The sequence below is a fragment of the Haliaeetus leucocephalus genome, unplaced genomic scaffold, assembly GCF_000737465.1.
Source record: "Haliaeetus leucocephalus isolate CR32 unplaced genomic scaffold, Haliaeetus_leucocephalus-4.0 Scaffold932, whole genome shotgun sequence".
Lineage (NCBI taxonomy): Eukaryota > Metazoa > Chordata > Aves > Accipitriformes > Accipitridae > Haliaeetus > Haliaeetus leucocephalus.
The window spans coordinates 12,859,420-12,878,664 of record NW_010973368.1 but is presented as its reverse complement, the minus strand read 5'-3'; the positions used below and the strand labels follow the sequence as shown (position 1 = coordinate 12,878,664).

At 40.2% G+C, this 19,245-nt stretch overlaps 1 protein-coding gene across 1 annotated transcript; it reads left to right on the top strand.

Annotated features, from left to right (window-relative positions):
* Positions 1-15,427: 15,427 nt before the first annotated feature.
* On the top strand, positions 15,428-19,043 carry LOC104841892 (serine protease inhibitor 2.1-like). Its single transcript, XM_010583888.1, has 4 exons — positions 15,428-16,073; positions 16,975-17,245; positions 17,867-18,014; positions 18,849-19,043. Exons 1-4 carry the CDS (start codon positions 15,428-15,430, stop codon positions 19,041-19,043), a joined length of 1,260 nt encoding a protein of 419 aa, XP_010582190.1.
* The last annotated feature ends 202 nt before the right edge of the window (positions 19,044-19,245 follow it).

Below are 19,245 nucleotides of genomic sequence, written 5' to 3'. Positions count from 1 at the left end.
GTTGATATACATATTAGGTATGCAGTGATCACCACTGTTAAATCAAGTGTTTGTCCTGATGAGTACGGCATGGCTACAGAGGGCTCTCCACCTTTTAACTGATGTTATTCACTGGTTTTTTGTAGATGAGACTCTTCATCAATTTAAGTTGTCATAGTTGCATGTTTGTTCGGGCCTTGGTTTTTTTTTTGTTTGTTTTTTTTTTTAAAGAAGGTTGCATTCAGGCAGAACTGTCATTAGATCTGGGACAAAATAGGCCTGTGTGATACTGACAGCATAGATACATCTTCTAGCAGGGAAGATGAGGAGCATGTGGGTGGAGAGCTTTGTGTAAGCCTGCTTCTTCCCTCATGGCTGCCTTCTCTCCTTTTTTTTGCATTGACTGACAAATGGGTACAGGTTACGGCACTTCACTACTTGTCCCCATTTTCCTACCAACATGAAGTTCATAGCTAGCATAGATCTTAACATGCATAATGCTTGCTACCTTGCACAGTACCATTGTTGTCCAGTGAGTCTATTACATCCTTGCCTTTCAGCTGTCGTCCCAGCTAGGCTGCTGCAAAGGGGTCACAAAGAAGGCGTGTTTTTCCCCTGCAGATATATACTGGCCTGCCCACTGTTTGTGAGAGTTTACAGTCCAGACTCATTCCAGGGCAAACATTAGAGGGTCTAAGAACTGGTTCCAAGAAAGAATAGGTAGATCAGATCTCTGCAGTTCAGTGCCCTGGAGCAGACTTTTGAGAATCAGATATACAGCTCAGAGCAGCCAGAAGACTACTTCTAGCCTATGCCTGCACCTAAACCAGCTTCTAGAAGCCCCCAAGCAGCAGGAAACACAAGCCATCTCCCCCTGGTGCCAGTGCCTGTACCATTACCATCTGGCCCTGGGAGATTACCCATGGTAGTAAGCACCATTCCAGTATTGTTTGTAGGATCAAGCACCCTACCAGTAACACCTATACCCCATCAGTGACACTTACCGTGTCTCTTGACATAACCCCTTCTGTTCTCAGACTGTCCAGTAACACAACATTGGTACTCTATTTCTCATCTGCTTCATGGTTAGTATAGCCACAATATTATAAAGATCTTTTTTCACTATTAAGATACACAATACTAAAAGTCACATTCATAATGCACACGCTTATTTATTTTTTCTTGTTTACTTTCCTATCGATTTTTTCTTCTATTTTTCACAACATCTGTCATTATTTTATTTCTTTGCTCATGTTCATGGTATATATCTGATCTCTGGTTGCAGGAGGGGTAAATTATTGACTAAAATGGGTTAGTCTGTTAATAGGTATTAAGCATTAACACCATTCTTTGTACAGCGTTGCAATGTGCAGACAAATGTACTATGGTAGAAGAACAACAATGAATAAACATGACATTAAGAAGTTTCTAATTTTGATATTTTATTTCTGTAATTCAGAGTTAAGACTTAAGTATTGTTCTAGCACATTTTTCACTGGTGTCAACAAACAGTTATTGACATACTGCTCATACATGTTAGATCAGCATGGTCATGTCAGCTTCAGAAAGCCCTCTGTCTTTGGCCTGAGCAGTAAATCCCTGTTCAGCACATGGTAGGTTATCACTGTTAGGAGAACTTTTTGGGAAGGTTGGGCATTTCTTTGATGCAGAGATGTTTATTTCAAAGGCTACAGACAGCGTGCTGCTTCTACTCTATCAATCACGTGTGTAGCTCTGTGTGTGTCTCTCATCTCTCTTCTAAAAAGCTCTCTCTTGACTCCCTCTAATAGCTATGTTACCAGTCTTGGCATGTGTTTTGAGCTGTGGTTCCTGTTATTCCATAAACAAAATACAGACCATCTAGATCATACGTTTTTTAATAGATTATGACAGGAAAAAAATGAAAAGTACTTAGAAGCTATCAGCTTTTTGTAGAGGAACTCACTTCCAAATTAAAATCACAGTGAAGAAAACCTCATCTGCGTGGCATTCAAATCGGGCAATAAGGAAGAATAAATCTAGTATTTCCCGAACTGAAAACTAGATGTACTTAATTTGTTTTCATTTGTCTTTGACTACATCACTGGATCCATAGCAAACCTTGCCAGAGGGTACTTTTCTACAGGTTCTTACAGATCTTTGTAATTTATATTGATCTAGAGGCACTGCAGATCTTGCTAGGTTACAAACAGTTTTCTGACATAACTAGATCTTGCAATGTGCTTTCCTGTAAAAATGTATAGCAATACCTTCAGATGTAAATCCAAAAAAACCTAACTTAAAATGGGGGGGGGGGGCATATTTACACAACAAAGTAAATTAGAATTATGAGGAAAAACTTCAGAACATGGAAGTCATGATCAAATCAGGGAACGCCCCCTGCCAAAACGAACAATGCCACAACATTAAATCTAAAACTGTAATAAAAAAGGACAAGGACAACTTTGAGAATAAAAAACTTATAGAAGTCATAACATATAATGATATATTCTTTTTCAAAGACATCAGAAACCTGCCAGAGAGCGTGAGGGGTGCATAGATATTCAAAGTGTAAAAGAAGTGCTCAAGGGGAATACTGGCAAAACAGAAAAGCTCAGTCTGTTGCACGTATACTTCCTTTGCAATGGTTGAGCCTGCGAAACTATTTCAAGTTGAACTAATAATAGAAGAGGTTTTAGAAAAAAAGAATGAAAGAGCGAGTAACAACAAATTTCCAGGAGTGTTTATTATGCATGCAAGAGCTCTTAGCAGTCTCAAGAAGAAAAATGTTAAGCTTTCCACTCTGATGCATCAGTTAGACTGGTCTCTATGCCAGAGTAATAAGAAGTGACAAATGCAACATAAGTTTTTGAAAAAAAGGTGCAAGTGAACATGCAGTGAATTGCAGAACATTTAGTCCAATTTTGGTATTTTGGAAACTGTAGAATTTGTAGTTGTATGGATAAGTATAACAAAATATTGAAGAACTAACATGACTTTCATAGAATCATAGAATTATTTAGGGTGGAAAAGACCTATAAGATCATTGAGTCCAACTGTTAACGCACACTGCCAAGTCCACCACTAAACCATGTCCCTAAGCACCACATCTACACGTCTTTTAAATACCTCCAGGGATGGTGACTCAACCACTTCCCTGGGCAGCCTGTTCTAATGCTTGACAACCCTTTTGGTGAAGAAATGTTTCCTAATATCCAATCTAAACCTCCCCTGGCGCAACTTGAGGCCATTTCCTCTTGTCTGATCACTTGTTACTTGGGAGAAGAGACTGACACCCACCTTGCTACAACCTCCTTTCAGGTAGTTGTAGAGAGCGAGAAGGTCTCCCCTCAGCCTCCTTTTCTCCAGGCTAAACAACCCCAGCTCCCTCAGCTGCTCCTCGTTAAGACTTGGCTCTAGACCCCTCACCAGCTTCAGTGCTCTCCTCTGGACACGCTCCAGCACCTCAATGTCTTTCCTGTAGTGAGGGGCCCAAAACTGAACACAGTACTCCAGGTGCGGCCTCACCAGTGCCAAGTACAGGGGGACGATGACTTCCCTGCTCCTGCTGGCCACACTATTTCTGATACAAGCCAGGATGCTGTTGGCCTTCTTGGCCACCTGGGCACACTGCTGGCTCATATTCAGCTGGCTGTTGACCAACACCCCTAGGTCCTTTTCTGCCAGGCAGCTTTCCAGCCACTCTTCCCCACACCTGTAGGGTTGCATGGGGTGGTTGTGACCCAAGCACACGACCCAGCACTTGGCCTTGATGAACTTCATACAATTGGCCTCGGCCCATCAATCCAGCCTGTCCAGATCCCTCTGTCGAGCCTTCCTTCGTCAAGCAGATCAACATTCCTGCCCAACTTGGTGTCCTCTGCAAACTTGCTGAGGGTGCGCTGGATCCCCTCGTCCAGATCGTTGGTAATGATATTAAACAGAACTGGCCCCAATACTGAGCCTTGGGGAACACCGCCTGTGACTGTCTGCCAACTGGATTTAACTCCATTCACCACCACTCTTTGGGCCCAGCCATCCAGCCAGACTTTTACCCAGCAAAGAGTACGCCCGTCCAAGCCATGAGCAACCAGTTTCTCCAGGAGAATGCTGTGGGAAATGGTGTCAAAGGCTTTATTGATGTCTAGGTAGACAACATCCACAGCCTTTCGCTCATCCACTAAGTGGGTCACCTTGTCGTAGAAGGAGATCAGGTTAGTCAAGCAGGACCTGCCTTTCATAAACCCATGCAGACTGGGCCTGATCACCTGGTTGTCCTGTAGGTGCCATGTGATGGCACTCAAGGTGATCTGCTCCATAGCCTTCCCTGGCACCGAGGTCAGACTGACAGACCTGTAGTTCCCCAGATCCTCCTTCCAGCCCTTCTTGTAGATGGGCGTCACATTTGCTAACCTCCAGTCAACTGGGACCTCCCCGGTTAGCTGGTAAATGATGGAAAGTGCCTTGGTGAGCACTTTGGCCAGCTGCCTCAGTACCCTTGGGTGGATCCCATCTGGCCCATAGACTTGTGTGTGTCTAAGTGGTGTAGCAGGTCGCTAACCATTTCCCCTTGGATTATGGGGGCTTCATTCTGCTCCCCGTCCCTGCCTTCCAGCTCAGGGGGCTGGGTACCCAGAGAACAACTGGTCTTACTATTAAAGACTGAGGCAAAGAAGGCATTAAGTACCTCAGCTTTCTGCTCTTCCTTTGTCACTGTGTTTCCCCCCACATCCAATACAGGATGGAGATTCTCCTTTGCCCTCCTTTTCTTGCTCATGTATGTATAGAAGCTTTTTTAACTGTCTTCTATGGCAGTAGCCAGAATCCTTTGCAACAGGATTCTTTGACTGAGTTGATAAGTATGTGGGTTACAATGGTTTGATTGATTTATGTCACATAGTTCAGCAAAAATATAAGATTCCTCAGCAAAGGATCTCAAAAACCCCCTAAGCTAGTAGGGAGGCAAGATCCTTTATAAGCAATAAGTTCCAGCATATGTTATTCAGAGAAGTCAGAGATCACGTGGGACTTTAATGAATTGTGAGGTGACACATTTTGCTGGTGGTGCCGCCTTGTTCATGGCTAAGGATCTCATGGTACTCAGTGACTGGCTGATAAAATGGCAGAGGAAAATCACTGCCAAAGTACAATGCAAAGAATATGAGGAAAGAAGCCCTTGTTTTATATGTGGCATGGTGGTCTCTTAAGTTATGCATTGCCACTCAGGATAGAGATTTTGCAGTGATGCTGGACAGGCCATTGAATATGTCATCTCCATGCTCAGTGCTGGTGAAAAAGGAAACCAAGCAGTGGGAGATACGAAGAAAGGAAGAGGGAGAAAGGAAATATCAGTGTGCCCCTGTGCCATGGTATGCCCAGACTGCGTGCAGCACTGGATACTGTACTAGATGAACATTTAGTCTAAGTTAAGGGTGGCCATTTTATACAGCTTATAGGATAATGTTATCTGTACATATACTGTGTATCTATGGGCTCAACTCAGAGCCAAAAACTAAATGTTTATTTCCTTCTGCTATGCCTGAGGGTGTCTAAGACAATAGTATGGGACTGGCAGTTAAAAGCGTTATTATTTCCTCGGTTAACAGCAATGCTTCTATCAGCTCAGTGGTTCAGTAGGAAATAAGTAAAAATCAAAGCCAACTTATATGACTCAGTAGTTTAGGAGCATTCATTATAAAAAAAAGAAGTGTGGAGTTTTGGGTAGTTTACAAGGGTCTTTTATCACTTCTTTGAATGATTGAAGGAGGTGAATTTACATTTGTATGCTTATTTGCAGTTTTGGTCTTTCTACAATCATTGATCATACTTTTAACAATCACATGAATGTCTTGCTATTTACCAGTGTACCTTCAAGAAGCCTCTAACCAGACCTATCATATCTCTTATTTAATGTTCCTGGGTTTTGTTCTTTTATTTCTCTTTCAAAGGTATATATATATTTTAATGGGAATATCTCATTACTAGCCTGTTTTCCCATCAGATTCATACCAAACTTTCCTGTTTAAAATTTATTTTTTTAATGTGAATTAGCTCTCACTATACCAGTTCTAAAGTATTTTTCCTCTACATCTATGATCTTACAGTATATGACAAATCTATTTTTAGTCCATGAAAAAAGGCAAATGAGAATAAAACTTTGAGTGGCAAAATAATGACTTCCTCATTGTTCATGTCCCCTACAACTGATGCAGAATTTTTTTCCATCCTGACTTGAAGAAGTACGTGCTTGGTCTAAACTCTATTGTAAACAATTACTTTCTTTCCAATCAGTCTTTTTCTACAATAGCCTTTAGATAATGTCCATAGTCCCATATTGGTATTATCTTCACATCCAATAAATGACATTGCTCTCCCAAAAGAAATTTCAAGATGCTGAATTTTCTGAAGTTGTGACAAAAATTTAAAATCTCAAAAATTTTCCTGAAAATTTGGTTTTGAAATTTTCTTCTATTTGATTGGTAAATGGTAGAAAGTTTATCACTTGATAGCATCTTATAAAATAAAAGTTAGTGTGGAACATTTTAATCATTTCTGTTTGAAAATGTTGACAAAGCAAACGCATTCCTGAAAATGCTCTGATTTCTCTGACTCTGCTTTCTTACATGGAAATTGTTCCCTCAGACAACTTCCAAGAAGTTTTTCTGAGAAAGGATTTTTAAGGGGGACAGTAAGGGCTACAGGAAGAATCTGTGTAGTTGCACAATCTAGGAAATTTTCTCAGATGCAGAAAAAAGTTGAATTGAACATTTGTGAAGTAGTTTGTTAAGTAATACAACGCTGAAACTGTAGCTCAGTTATAAGCCTACTATCATCAAAGATGAAGTAGGGACCCCCAACTTAAAGGATTTATGGACTTCTTAGCTTTGGCTATGCACTGAGTGACCATAGAGCAACTAGTAGAAATAACTGGTTTTACAGTAAACTATGAAGGGAAATGTGTTCAGAGCGTGCTGGTAAAAAAATGCCTCCTTTGTAGACAGTGAATCCTCCTAGGCTTAGTCCTGGCTTGCAGGATTCTGTTTCTGGTCAGGAGATCCTAGTCATTGTGCTTCACAAATTACCTCAGGAGGGATCTCAATAGTTCAGAGATCTCCAAAGAGCAGGGGATGCCAAGTGTCATCTGTGCTGTAATATTTGGGTGTTGGGTTTGGAGTTATAGTAATTATGAGTGTGGAGGCGAATTAGAAAAACAAACGTGTTTGTTAAGAGATTAATTCAATCATCATTAGTATGAGAGTTGGAGCATTCACAAAGGCTGGAGACCAGCTCAAACTGGTTTTCCTAATCCCCACCCACCTAAGTCCTACCAAAGGCATTAATTTAAAAATGTTGCATCATCAAGGAAAAAAAAATTACTCTCACTGGCTGATCAATGAACCTGAGAGCAGGACATCGTCACCTAGAAGTTCTTGTGACCTGATTAACCTTTTTGCTCTCTACAGCTGAGCCCCATTCTTGCTGACCCCAGCCCTAGGTGTGCCATAATGCTCTGCTGCTCTATGGAAGAAAACACCTGGGTATTTTGTGAAAATCAGTCTGGCTTTTCCCTGGTCCCCAAAGGTTGACTTTTGCTGAAGGATCTTGCTGTGACTCCTTTAGGAATGCCTTCCTCTGTGATTCTTCAACAGGATCTATTGGCTATTGCTCTCCAAGCTGATGGAGGGAGCAGGGGGTAGAGATATGGTGTGCCAAGGAGATGAGAGTGGTCTGCAAGTGACTGTAGGTGATGTGAAGAAAGGCAGGAAAAGAATGTCAGAGCAGATACCAGTATGTAGGAGCCAACACTAGACAGTGTATTGACTAGTTTGGGGTAGGGAAATTTTGATCTGTACTGAAATAGTCACAATTCCAACAGTTTTCTGTTAAAACTAACAAATTTGAGATGCTTGTGTAAAGGCTGATTACATGGAAAAACGGCTTTTTTTACTTGTCTGCATATTGATCTAGAGTAGGGTTATAAAAGCTATGCGATGTTGGTCTAAATCTTCTCCCAACATAGTTAAAAGCAGTAGCCAGAACTAAGCTTAATCTACTCTACATCCATTCAGAATAAAATTGAAACCTGCCTTCATTCTGGTTTCGTTCCCTGGTGGACTCCTGTGTTTGTACCCTCATTTTCAACAGAGCTGTTCTGTATGAGTAGAGAGACTGACAAGGATTAATAAACAAGGTAAATTGCCTCTGTGGCTTGCGAGACCACTTTCTGGGTCCTTTCTTTGTGCATTAGCCGAAATCCATATTGTGTGCTTGGGCAGCTGAGCTTCTGAGTCACAGAATAATGTCATTACTGTTTACTTCAATCCACTTTGATCAGCCTTACTTGATCAGCTGCATGATTAAAGGTAGGCACTCAGTTCAGTATCACTCAGGAGTACAGAGGAGGTAAAGGAAGCAATTCAGACGAGATGGTCCCAGATAGCAGGGTCAGTGGACCAAATGGGAAGGTGAAGAAGAACTTTTTAATGAAGGCTTTCAAAATAATGTTAGTTGCTTAAGTCTTGAATTACTCATTGGGATGGTTCTTGTTAACTATATTTTCATGTTGTATAGGCACACATTTATTACAATTTTAAGTACTATATTGCTGTTGGAAACCCATAATTAATTGATTAATTTCTTTCTTTCTTTAATGCAAGAACATTATTAGGAAAGAAGGATGGGCCAGTAGTTACACAGCATTGGGCTGGGACTTGGGAGTTTCTGCTTCCCTTCCCAGCTCAGTCACAGGTTCACTTTGTATAAACGTAGCTTCCTGCCTACTTATAGCTACCCACTGAGGATGATCATCCTTCCTTTCTCTGTTTAAACAGACAGAGTGGGATTCAGGTGCCTTACCATAGGTAAATAGTATGATTTTAAAAGCACAACACTGGACTGGCAGTAGGTGAAGAGGTTCAGGTGAAATGATCCCTGCTGGCATGGTGCTTGAGTCAAACTGAAAGGTGGAAAAAATCTTTTTAGTGAGCACAATGATCTTATCCTTCTCTATTTTCCTGTACAAGATTCTTGTGTTGTAGGTGCTGGCAACAGATACTTGCATTTTCTAGTCATGAAAGAAAAAAATTCTGGTAAAAGAGTTGGCTTGGGCAGTGTTGCGTGATGCATGCAGATTATTAACACTTGAGATTTATATGTGTCTAATCACCTCTCCCCATGCTATAATGTACCTAGGTAGCTAGCACCTCTTGGATGCAAGGACTAAGCACACCAGGAAAGAAGACGCTTTCTGCAAAGTCCAGAGGACTTTTTATGGAAGCTTGCAACTGAAGAACATTTCCGATTTCACTTTGAAGCTGTATAAAGCCACATCCTGCAGAACACAGATTTTCAAGTTGTGTATCACTATTACCAAGGGAGGTGCCATGGTATGAAAAAATGATCCTATCTTCGTTAAACTCAATAAAGAACTGAAATGATGCTCAAGGCCATTGAAAGTAACTTTTTATTTTCAAGTCATCTTATCTCAATGAGGATGTTAGTTGTGTCATTTCTATCTTACAGATGAGAAAACTGAAACCCATCAGACAATGTTAGTCATGTTCCCATGGTCAAAGCTGAGCTGCTTAACAGAGCTAGCAATCTATCCTGAATTTTCAACCCAGTGGATGTCTCATCAAGCAGTCCATCCCATGCTGAAGTCATTCCAGTATCCTGAACATTATTTGGGCAATGGAAAATATTCTTGGAGATCTTTATAGTCAATAAGATTGCAATGTGGTTATTTTGTTAACTGTTTGGGGGGTTAGAAGGAAAAGGAAATGGAATGCATACTGTTCTTTCACAAGACCTCAGCTGAAAATCATTCAGATATGAAAATCTCAGAAAGCTATTTTGTTACTAATATTAGTATTACAGAAACACTCAAGTCTGAAAAGAAAGTCCATGCTGAAGCTGTTACGTGCAGAAATAATGAAAAACATGCCTTCTTTTGCATGATTCTGCGGTCTAAATGAAGGTTTCTAATGTTAGAGCAACCTGCCTACTCTCCTGCCCCTTTTTCAGGAGGGGTCAAGTCTGCTGTAGGTCCTGTGTCATATCTGCCAACCTGCACACTTCTGAAGCAGCAGTCAGAGGTTTAGTTGTTATTAGTGCACCATACATGTAACACACCTGCTACATTTGAGTAGGTAATTTGTAACTGGCATTGGTTTTCCAACCGAAAAATGGTGATGAGTGTTAATTATTGGTCATTGCCATTGGTATAGTATATTTTTTTTAAATTCTACTCCCTACTCTCTACTTAGTTCATACATACTATTAGTGGTGCTATTTCAGATGAAAAACAGTTCTGTGAGCAAAACTTCCCCCTCCTCGTGAAAGTTCTCATCACTATATACAGACTGTATTTCATCCCCAAGTCACATTCCCTTTGTAACGTAATGAATTTTGCCTTCATGGCGGGACAGTGGAGGAGATTTTTCCAAGAAGTATTGAAAGCATGGTATGACCACTGTGTGCAGATTGGGCCTTTTTTCTTCATTACATACCTCATCTAAACTAGAAGAACCAGAGATGCATACATCTTCAATCTTAACAATTTTCCCTGCACTCTGACTGCGTGATCCTTCCCAAAGACTATTAAATAACTCAAAACTATCAGGGGGGAAGGGAGGGGAAGGCAATGTCCATTTCCTTCCTAATTCCACACTCTGTTTCCTTCATATTGCAGCTATGTCAATGTACTTGTGGTCTATGTATTTTACACTTAGAATCTTTGTGTTACCTATGATATAATAGATCTATAGGGATGAAGATTTTTTTGATATTTGAAGTAACCTGTGAGTCTGTGAGCCGTAATCCCAGAACAGCTATTATTGTTGCTACGTTGACATGAAAACTATAATTTCCTGACCTAAGGTGTAGAAGCATAACAAAAACACTGGAAAAGTTGAATGGTTCTGTTGTCATCGAATATACTAGTCATTGGTTAATTAAGATCTCTTTCAACCTGCTTCAGAATGATTTGTTCAAAACAAAACAAGCTGGCAGGAAGCTGTTTGCAAGATGTTGGTAAATGCATGATATATTATATAGGTCTATTTCTTCTAAAAAAGTCAAAATGTGAGTTGGGATGTGGTATAGATACTGACCTACATGAAGTACACAGCAGTAACATAGACTTGGGTAATATAGAATTTGTCATGGTTTTAATTCTCAGAAGGAATAAACCACATCTGTTTGGTTATTTCAGTATTCTGGACTTCTATTTCTGTTAAAATAAGTAGTAGAGAAGCAAGATCTAGTTCGATAGATGAATGATCAGTATGAATCTGGTTAATGTGGTTTCATGGCATAGTTTTAGAGTTGAAATTGCAGTCAGCAGAGAAATGGGAGTGTAAATGGCTCATGGCAGTGCGTGGTACACCTGGCTGCGTGCATCTGTTCATCGTTTTAGTTTAAAGCTGGTGTAGCTCCTTATTGCTGCTGCTATAATGAAATGCTAGAGAAATGCCTTGTTAAAGTGTAGCTTAACATTATTAAAAAACAAAACTGTAATTACAAGGCTTCACAAATGAAAAAGAAAACAAGAAGCTTATAACCATTTTGTAACACAGTTCGTCCTTGACCACCATGACCTGTCATTCACCTAGGCTTTGATGAGTAGAATAATCTCTCTGTTTGTGACCTTTTACAGACAGAATTAGAAGAAATGAGTAAAAAAGGAGGGGGAAAAAGAAATAAAGAGGAAAACAAAGAAGGGGAGTGTCAAGACAAGCTTTATCTATATTCTGTCTCCATGTTTATCTGTGTTTGCAATGACAAAATTACACATGAGTAAACAAGTACAAAGGAAAAAGAGTCGTCACAAATGGGGAAACATATTTCATGTCACCGCTCAATCGTGGTCCTTGTTGTTAACTGGAAAAATTCAGTCAGTTTGATCCACTAGAATCTTATTCGTATTGGAAAAAGTTAATAGAAACAAGCAGTACTTTTTTTCATTCCAACAGTTTAAATTTGTGTGAGAGGGACAAAGGGAAGGAGAATTGGGTGCGCACATGCAGTAAGTCCATGTGTGGGAGTAGAGAAAATGGCTTGCTACTTGTATTGCCACCACCTGCCTGACGTGCACACAGAACTGAGGTATATGAGGGACCACATCAGTCAGAGTAAGAAATGCGTCAGGGAAACATGTCTATCACATATCCTCTCAATGGCATGCGATTGCAGTCAGATGGAGAAGGTACAGGCAATTAGTTCAGAGTCCATATTCAGGCTGAGAATCTGGAGGAAGATTTGCCTCTGGTCAGGCTTTGGAAGAGCACCGAGCTGCTGTGGTGTGTGGCTGTCAGCTCCATGTGTGCTTCAGCACGGCACAGGAAGACTGACTTCTGGCACAAGGAGTTAGCATCTGTTTCCAGTAGTTCCAGGCACAACCTCCTGGTTTCCAGTAGGATCCTAATTACACAATGTTTGCGCTAAGCTCCTCCACATGGTCAGAGGTAACAGCTACTATTCAAATGACTGAGGTTTGTCAGCTCCATTGGCTGAATTGCAGAGGTCATCCTTGGAAACCCTATTTCACCAATATTTGTTCTGTTTCCTCTTTTTTTTTCCGGTTGTCTCTAATTTTTATCAGGTCTGTTTAATGTTTAACAGTGCAAATTAAGCAGAAGATGATGTAGCAGTATAAGTAACAGTGTGGAAAAGAGCATGGTCAGCTGAATGCAGCAGGGCTTCTGATTTTGTAAGTACTGCACATGTATTTTTCTTAGAGCCTTGCAGATGATGCTTTCTGCGGTTGATAGCATTTTCATGTTAGCTTAGTTTCATTTGTCTGCTTGTGACTTGGTTGTGTGCGAATGTTGCAAGGAAATATTAATTAAGCAAACATGCAAGGGACCAGTGGGACCTCTTGTTCTGGAGGAATATGCTTAGCCTGAAATTAGAATAAAATAACCTTTGAAGTAATGGGGACTTATTAAGCAGTTGTTAAAGCAGAATGCTGATGAAATCACCTTTTAGGTTGGAAACAACCTTCACAGTGACTCAAAATTAGCATAATCCCACTAGTGACTGAACAACCAGGTCCAATTTATAAACTCTTCTAGTGACTTAATGTATAAAACAGCCACTGAATTGCTAAGGCCAGGCTCTCTAATTAGGACTGGGTTGAGTGTAGAGGGTGGGTGGAAGACCACAGTTTAAATTTAAGTATTGCTTTTATTCCTATAGGCAAACTAATCTACGGTTTGGCAAAGAATTATTTTCTGAATTTCCAGTTTGCAAAAATACAGCCCAGTTTTAATAAAGCCTTTCCAGTTTTTTCAGCTTTGAAATGGTAGCAAAAAAATATTTGTGGCTGAAATTTTCTAATTTCAAAATATTGACATTAATGTGATTAACATCTCTAAAGGGAAAAATATGTAGGGAAAACTTGATGACAATATTCAGTGTTTTCCAGCTTCTGGTAGAAGTACTTCTTTAATATTTCTGTAGAGAACTGTGATACTAAGAGAAGTTTTTTTATCTGATCTGTTACAGTAGAAGTTAAAAACAGAGCCATGCCTAATGTAAGCTTGCTGCAGAAAAAACATACTCTTTGCTTCAGAAGTTCTTTGAAATTTAGGCTAAGCTCTGTTTGGACACAGGAAGTGGTCATGGACAGACAAAAATTATCCTCTTTTTCACTTAAGTGTGCAATATCTCAACTAGAGAAAAACAGTCTATGAAATGTTAAACAGCAAGTACTTTTGAAACACCCTCTGTACTACATGATTGCTTCACTTGTCTGCAGTACATAAGGGGGGGGAGGGTTGGCTGGGAGGAAGAGGGACAGTTCTGCTTAAAAGAGATGCAAATAGTTGAATCATATTCCCATCTAGGGCTATACTCCATCTTTTGGTTTAAGGAAACTAAAATGTAGTGTTACCACTTCTTACTGCAGGTCACTGCAGTGGTCACTCTCTGCTCTCAGACATACTCAGCGTACTCAGATCCTAGCTGATATGAGAACACACAGCTAGTGTATATACTTGCTATAAAAACAAGAAAGACCACCACAGCAATAAAAAAAAAAATAAAGCAACTGATTAATCACCAAGAATCCTGGAACTTGGGCTGCCCTCAGAAGCTCTATCTAAATCTTGTTTAGATAGTAGATAGAGTCATCTTTTACATCTGGCAATGAACACAGGACCAAGAGAACTTCACCTTAGCAGGACACGGGAAAATGCATTCCTGGAAGAGAAGGATACAAACAGGCTGTGTTGGCTGGAAACCAGAAGAGGAGTCATAACAGTAGAAAAGTTCTAGAAAAGTTTTCACATAGAAGCTGCAAGGGCAAAAAGCTTCTTTTCATAGATAGCTTGTTACATTTCTGAAGACAGTTTATATGAGATTCCTCCCCAGAATAGCAGGGAACTGAATTCAGTAAACTACACTTGTTCCAGCTCCTATGGAGTGCAGGAGGCTTATGTGTAGTATATCCTATCAGCATTAGGAGAACAAGCATAATGAAGAAACTTGTCGTCTCCAAGGGGATTAATCTGAGTGTCCTTTGATTTCCAAATGGGATCTGTGCTCCTCTTTTTCTCTTGGACCCAGGTCCTTCCTCTGTCTCTAGAGGAAGCCACACATCCCACACAGGTTAACCCATGTTAAGGGGCAAACCACCATTTAGCAAGTTACAAACACTTGTTGCAGCTCCCCAAAAGGAGGGTCCACTCATCCAAAACATCCAAACATGCATCTCATTACCTGGTGCAAACCTGCTGCTTCCCGCATGTCTTTATGCCCACTTCTGAGTGCCCTGCTGCCATGCCACAGGATGCCCCAGGCTTTTGCCTTGAATTTTGCCTTGAAGTTTATGTAGATCCATCACTTATCAGCTGTGGCCAATGACTGGCCATGTGAGTAACTCATCATGAAGGAAACAGGGGCGTGATTTTAACAAGCACCGAATAGTCCGTGATAGCCATCTGTCCGAGTGCTGCTGCCCTGATGAAAGGGAGGGAATTTATTCCACTTCCAGTGAGAAGTGAGCTGCCTCACATTTACCAAACTGCATTTGGGCAGGTGCTGTGGAGTATTTGATGTCTTTGAAACCCACACCCTGTCTTATCTCATGGTAACTTGTTTGTTTGGATGTATCCTATAGGAGGCAATGATCCAGGGAAGATAATGTCATTGTTAATAGAGATTATTATGGACTTTGGCTCTATACTTGCCAAGGAAGAAGAGAATTGCCTTTTCAGGGCAGTTACAATGGAATGTTGTGGTTTTATTATGCCTGACATTTTAGTTTATAATTTGGTTGAATTTATTAATGACATTTATCATTGTGTCCATGGGCACTTTAAATATCCTATGTACGTTAGATCTTTACATTTGCACTATATAGTATTTATGCTAACAAACTATTCATTATTTCTTACTACCAAGATCATCATTACCATATGCTCATCTAATGACTGTTTATTTTGTGACAGAATAATTTGAAAAGAAGATGAAGTATCTCCTGTGCCTGTGTTTACTCCTTGCTGTTCTTTGTGCCATAACCCATTGCCGCCATGAAGACATTTGCCATGAAGTCAGTAATACTAATCTGCGTGATGGAGCAGAAAATTTATTAACACATAACTGTAGCAAGCAAGGTTCTAACTATGCAGATTTTGTATTTAGATTTTACAAGCAGGCTATATCAAAAGAAGCTGATAAAAATGTTTTCTTTTCTCCTGTGAGCATCTCCACTGCCTTTGCCATGCTGGCTATTGGTGCTAAGTCAACCACCCTGTCTCAGATTTTTGAAGGACTGGGCTTTGACGATCTGACTGAGATTCACATGCATGATATACACGAAAGTTTTCATAAAGTTTTAGCAGTACTGAACTGTACTGATGTTAACATCACATTAAATATAGGGAATGCCCTTTTTACAGCTATTGGGTATAAACCACAGGAGACATTTTTAGAAAATACCAGACAATTTTATGATGCAGAATTTTTTTCTAGCAATTTCAATAAACCAGAAGAAGCTAAGAAGCAAATCAATAAATATGTAGAGGACAAAACCAAGGGGAAAATTCCTGAATTAATTGGACATCTTGATGCAAGTACTGTATTGGTTCTTGTTAACTACGTTTATTTTAAAGGTAAGATATTTAACATAATTTTCCAATAGGTGATTTTGATGCAAACCAAAAATTATAGGGAACTCTTGATGATTTATTAGCAGAGTGACTATTTAGGAAAGAGCTAAACCATGCAGGATCTTCAAAGTAAAGATTAGGTCTGGCCAAAAGCAGGGCATCTGATTGTTGAGAAACACTGATTGTTTGATTTTCGCCCAGTTTTCCTGAAAGCTGTGGACAGAGAAGTTCCACTCTAGTGGACTGCCTCATAGACAGGGACCCACTGCATGCAGTCTCTCTGGTCTGAGGGCATAATGACTGAAGACGTTTCCAAGATCTCTGTGCTGACTGTATGTGCCAGTCAAACTTAGGGGACTGACATCCTTGCACTTCCAGAGTCCCCAATATTATGGTAGATCTACTAGGTACGCTGCATGAAAACTTGGGACATAGCATTTTGAGGGCCTGTGCTTCTGGAGCCCTGCTTGAATGTTAGGATCCTTTATTCTGCTGACAAATTCCGCACCAGGCTGAGTGCAGTCATCTTGAGTCGGGTATGGCCTAACAGGAAAGGCATAACAAGATCTTGTGGCTGAATGTATAAGGGGTTGAATTGAAATTACATAAAAGGCACAGGTAATGGTAACATATGGCTACAATAGAAGCAGGACTCTCTCAACTGGTCCTCATCAACCTTTGGTTGTTTTTCAGCAAGACAGGACTTACACTAACTACGCTGGACTTACTGCACAGCTAAAATGCTTTATTGTGTGTTATGCAGGACATTGAAGTGATTTAATGATCCTCTTCTCCCATAAACAGCCCTCCAACATCCTAACATTTAAGTTGGTCTGATTTGTATCAGCCATTTTTTATGATCTTCACAAGGTTGAGTGCAACATCTTCTCTCTTCCTCCATTAGCTGCCTGGGAAAAGCCTTTTGATCCTTTGCATACATATGAGGATGATTTTTTTGTGAACACAAATGTATCTGTTAGAGTCAACATGATGCAGCGTGACAGTAACTATGACAGTTACTACGACCAGGATCTCTCTTGCGAGGTGGTAGAGCTGCCTTACCAGGGCACTGCACGAGCATTGCTCATTCTGCCTGATGATGGAAAGATGAAGCAAGTGGAAGATGCTCTCTCCAAGGAAATGGTTTGTAAATGGCATAACAGACTTGTGACCAGGTAACTCTAGAGAGATGGATTACTGTATTTGAGGACACATCATTATTTTTAAGAGAAAGCATTAATTTCAGATCACCTCCTCCTGGATATAATGTCCTGATTTCATAAAGCGGAGTTTTAAGCGATTCCCAAGATGAGTCAGAGCAGACCATAGTCGATAAGCAGCTGCAGGCTTTCTGACCTGACAGAAGGGGACACAGCATTGTAACAACTGCCCCAAGACTTGCTTGGCTACCTTTTGGCTACCATACCTCTTCTTTCATGGTGCTAACAATTCATTTGCTTCAATGTGTCTTAGATTTTATCCTCCTTTTCCCTTCTTTTAACCTTTCCACAGTTGGTCTGCTTACTCTCTGTAGCCCTCTAGCCAAAAAACACATAGCTGCGTTTGTGGCACTGGGAAGAAAGAGTGGTAATGAAGAAATTAGTTTATTTTTCTAAAATCAAAGAGACAATGTAGGTACAGATGCCAAAATTGCTCAGGGTATATAAAAGCTACCATCAAACAAATTAGCAATCAAAAGAATGCTTTCAAGTGTCACTGAAGTGCATACTATCCAGCCTGCTGGCTGAAACAAGGCTGCAATGCTTCACTTCTGTTTCATTTTCTTTGTTCAACAGGAGATTAGACCTGCGGTTACCAAAGATTTCTATTAGTGGATCTTATGATGTTAAAAACCTGTTCCAGGAAATGGGCATTACTGAAGTATTCTCTAGTAATGCTGATCTGTCTGGAATTAGTGGCAGCCATAATCTTTGGGTTTCACAAGTAAGTGAACAGACGGAGATGTTAACGGGGAGGTGGTTGGTGGCTCTAATCAATTATATCTGGGGTTTTTAAAGACTTACTTTCCCTCCTTGTCCTACTGAAGTTATAAGTAAAAACTCACAATGACATGTAGGGGCTTGCTTAGTAGTTGTGCTTTTCTACAGAGAGGGTCTGCTGTCCCACCTTTGTATTATTTTAATATTATTATTAAAAGGCTGGATATTAAGTACATAGAAATGTTGGACAAGATCTTAAATGATTTCTTGGCACTGGAATATGATTGCTTAGATAAGATTGTGTCAAGTAAATTATAAAATAGGAGTATATTATGATATTTGTGTGGATTAGTACCTAATTTTTTAATATCCTCAAAGTTTCCAAGAAACATCCAGTTTGCAGTAGCAGAATTTCTCCATGTCAGTTTAAACTACGTTTTAATGTGGCAGAGATGCCAAATACTGCCCCTGTATTAGCATTTAAATAGCAGTCTTCCATTAACCTTGGAATAACAGAGAAAGTGTTGCTGGAGGAAGTCCAAACTATCTAAGAAAACAAACCAGCGAGTACATGGGCTGTTACTGTCCCCCTCTACTCAGCACTGGTGAAGCTGCATCGACAGTGCGTTCATTTTTATTTTTGGCTCTCCCCATTCAGTCCTGACGTGGAGAACACTCCTGTTGCAGGCCATTTGAGATTTACCATACAATAAAGTTTTGTCCACTGATCTTCATCACTCCTTTCGTCTCCTAAATATTCCATAAAAAGAGAGTTTATCTTCACCTCCTGCTTGCTGTCCCATGTATAAACCACAGCATTTGCTCCTTTCCCCTGCAGGCAATTCACAAGGCCCTGCTGGAAGTTGATGAGGCTGGAACTGAGGCCGCAGGAGCCACCGCCATAATTGTTACCAGAGTTCTGCATCCTTCTGTTACCATCAAATTCAACAGGCCCTTCCTTATCTTGATTTCTGACAAAGAAACCAGCACCACACTTTTCATGGGGAAAATTGTCAATCCTACTAAGAAGTAATTGCTGAGTTATTGGGCATACTGGTATTCGGCATGAGTTATAATGGCTACAGTGTTTGCACATATGGGCTAGTTAGTGCTAGTAACTACCCTCTGATTGAGGGATATTCAGAAGTAAATGAGGAATTTCCTTATCAAATTAATAAGCAAAAAAATTGTAAAAAACCCCCAACTACTGACAGTTTTTCAATGTAATATTTTCC

What these genes read in the sequence shown, in the direction of transcription:
- LOC104841892 (XM_010583888.1), top strand. Translation starts at nt 15,428, where the DNA reads ATGAAGTATCTCCTGTGCCTGTGTTTACTCCTTGCTGTTCTTTGTGCC. An exon ending in TAACTACGTTTATTTTAAAG is followed by an intron (nt 16,074 to 16,974) that starts GTAAGATATTTA and finishes TTCCTCCATTAG; the next exon opens with CTGCCTGGGAAAAGCCTTTT. An exon ending in CATAACAGACTTGTGACCAG is followed by an intron (nt 17,246 to 17,866) that starts GTAACTCTAGAG and finishes TTTGTTCAACAG; the next exon opens with GAGATTAGACCTGCGGTTAC.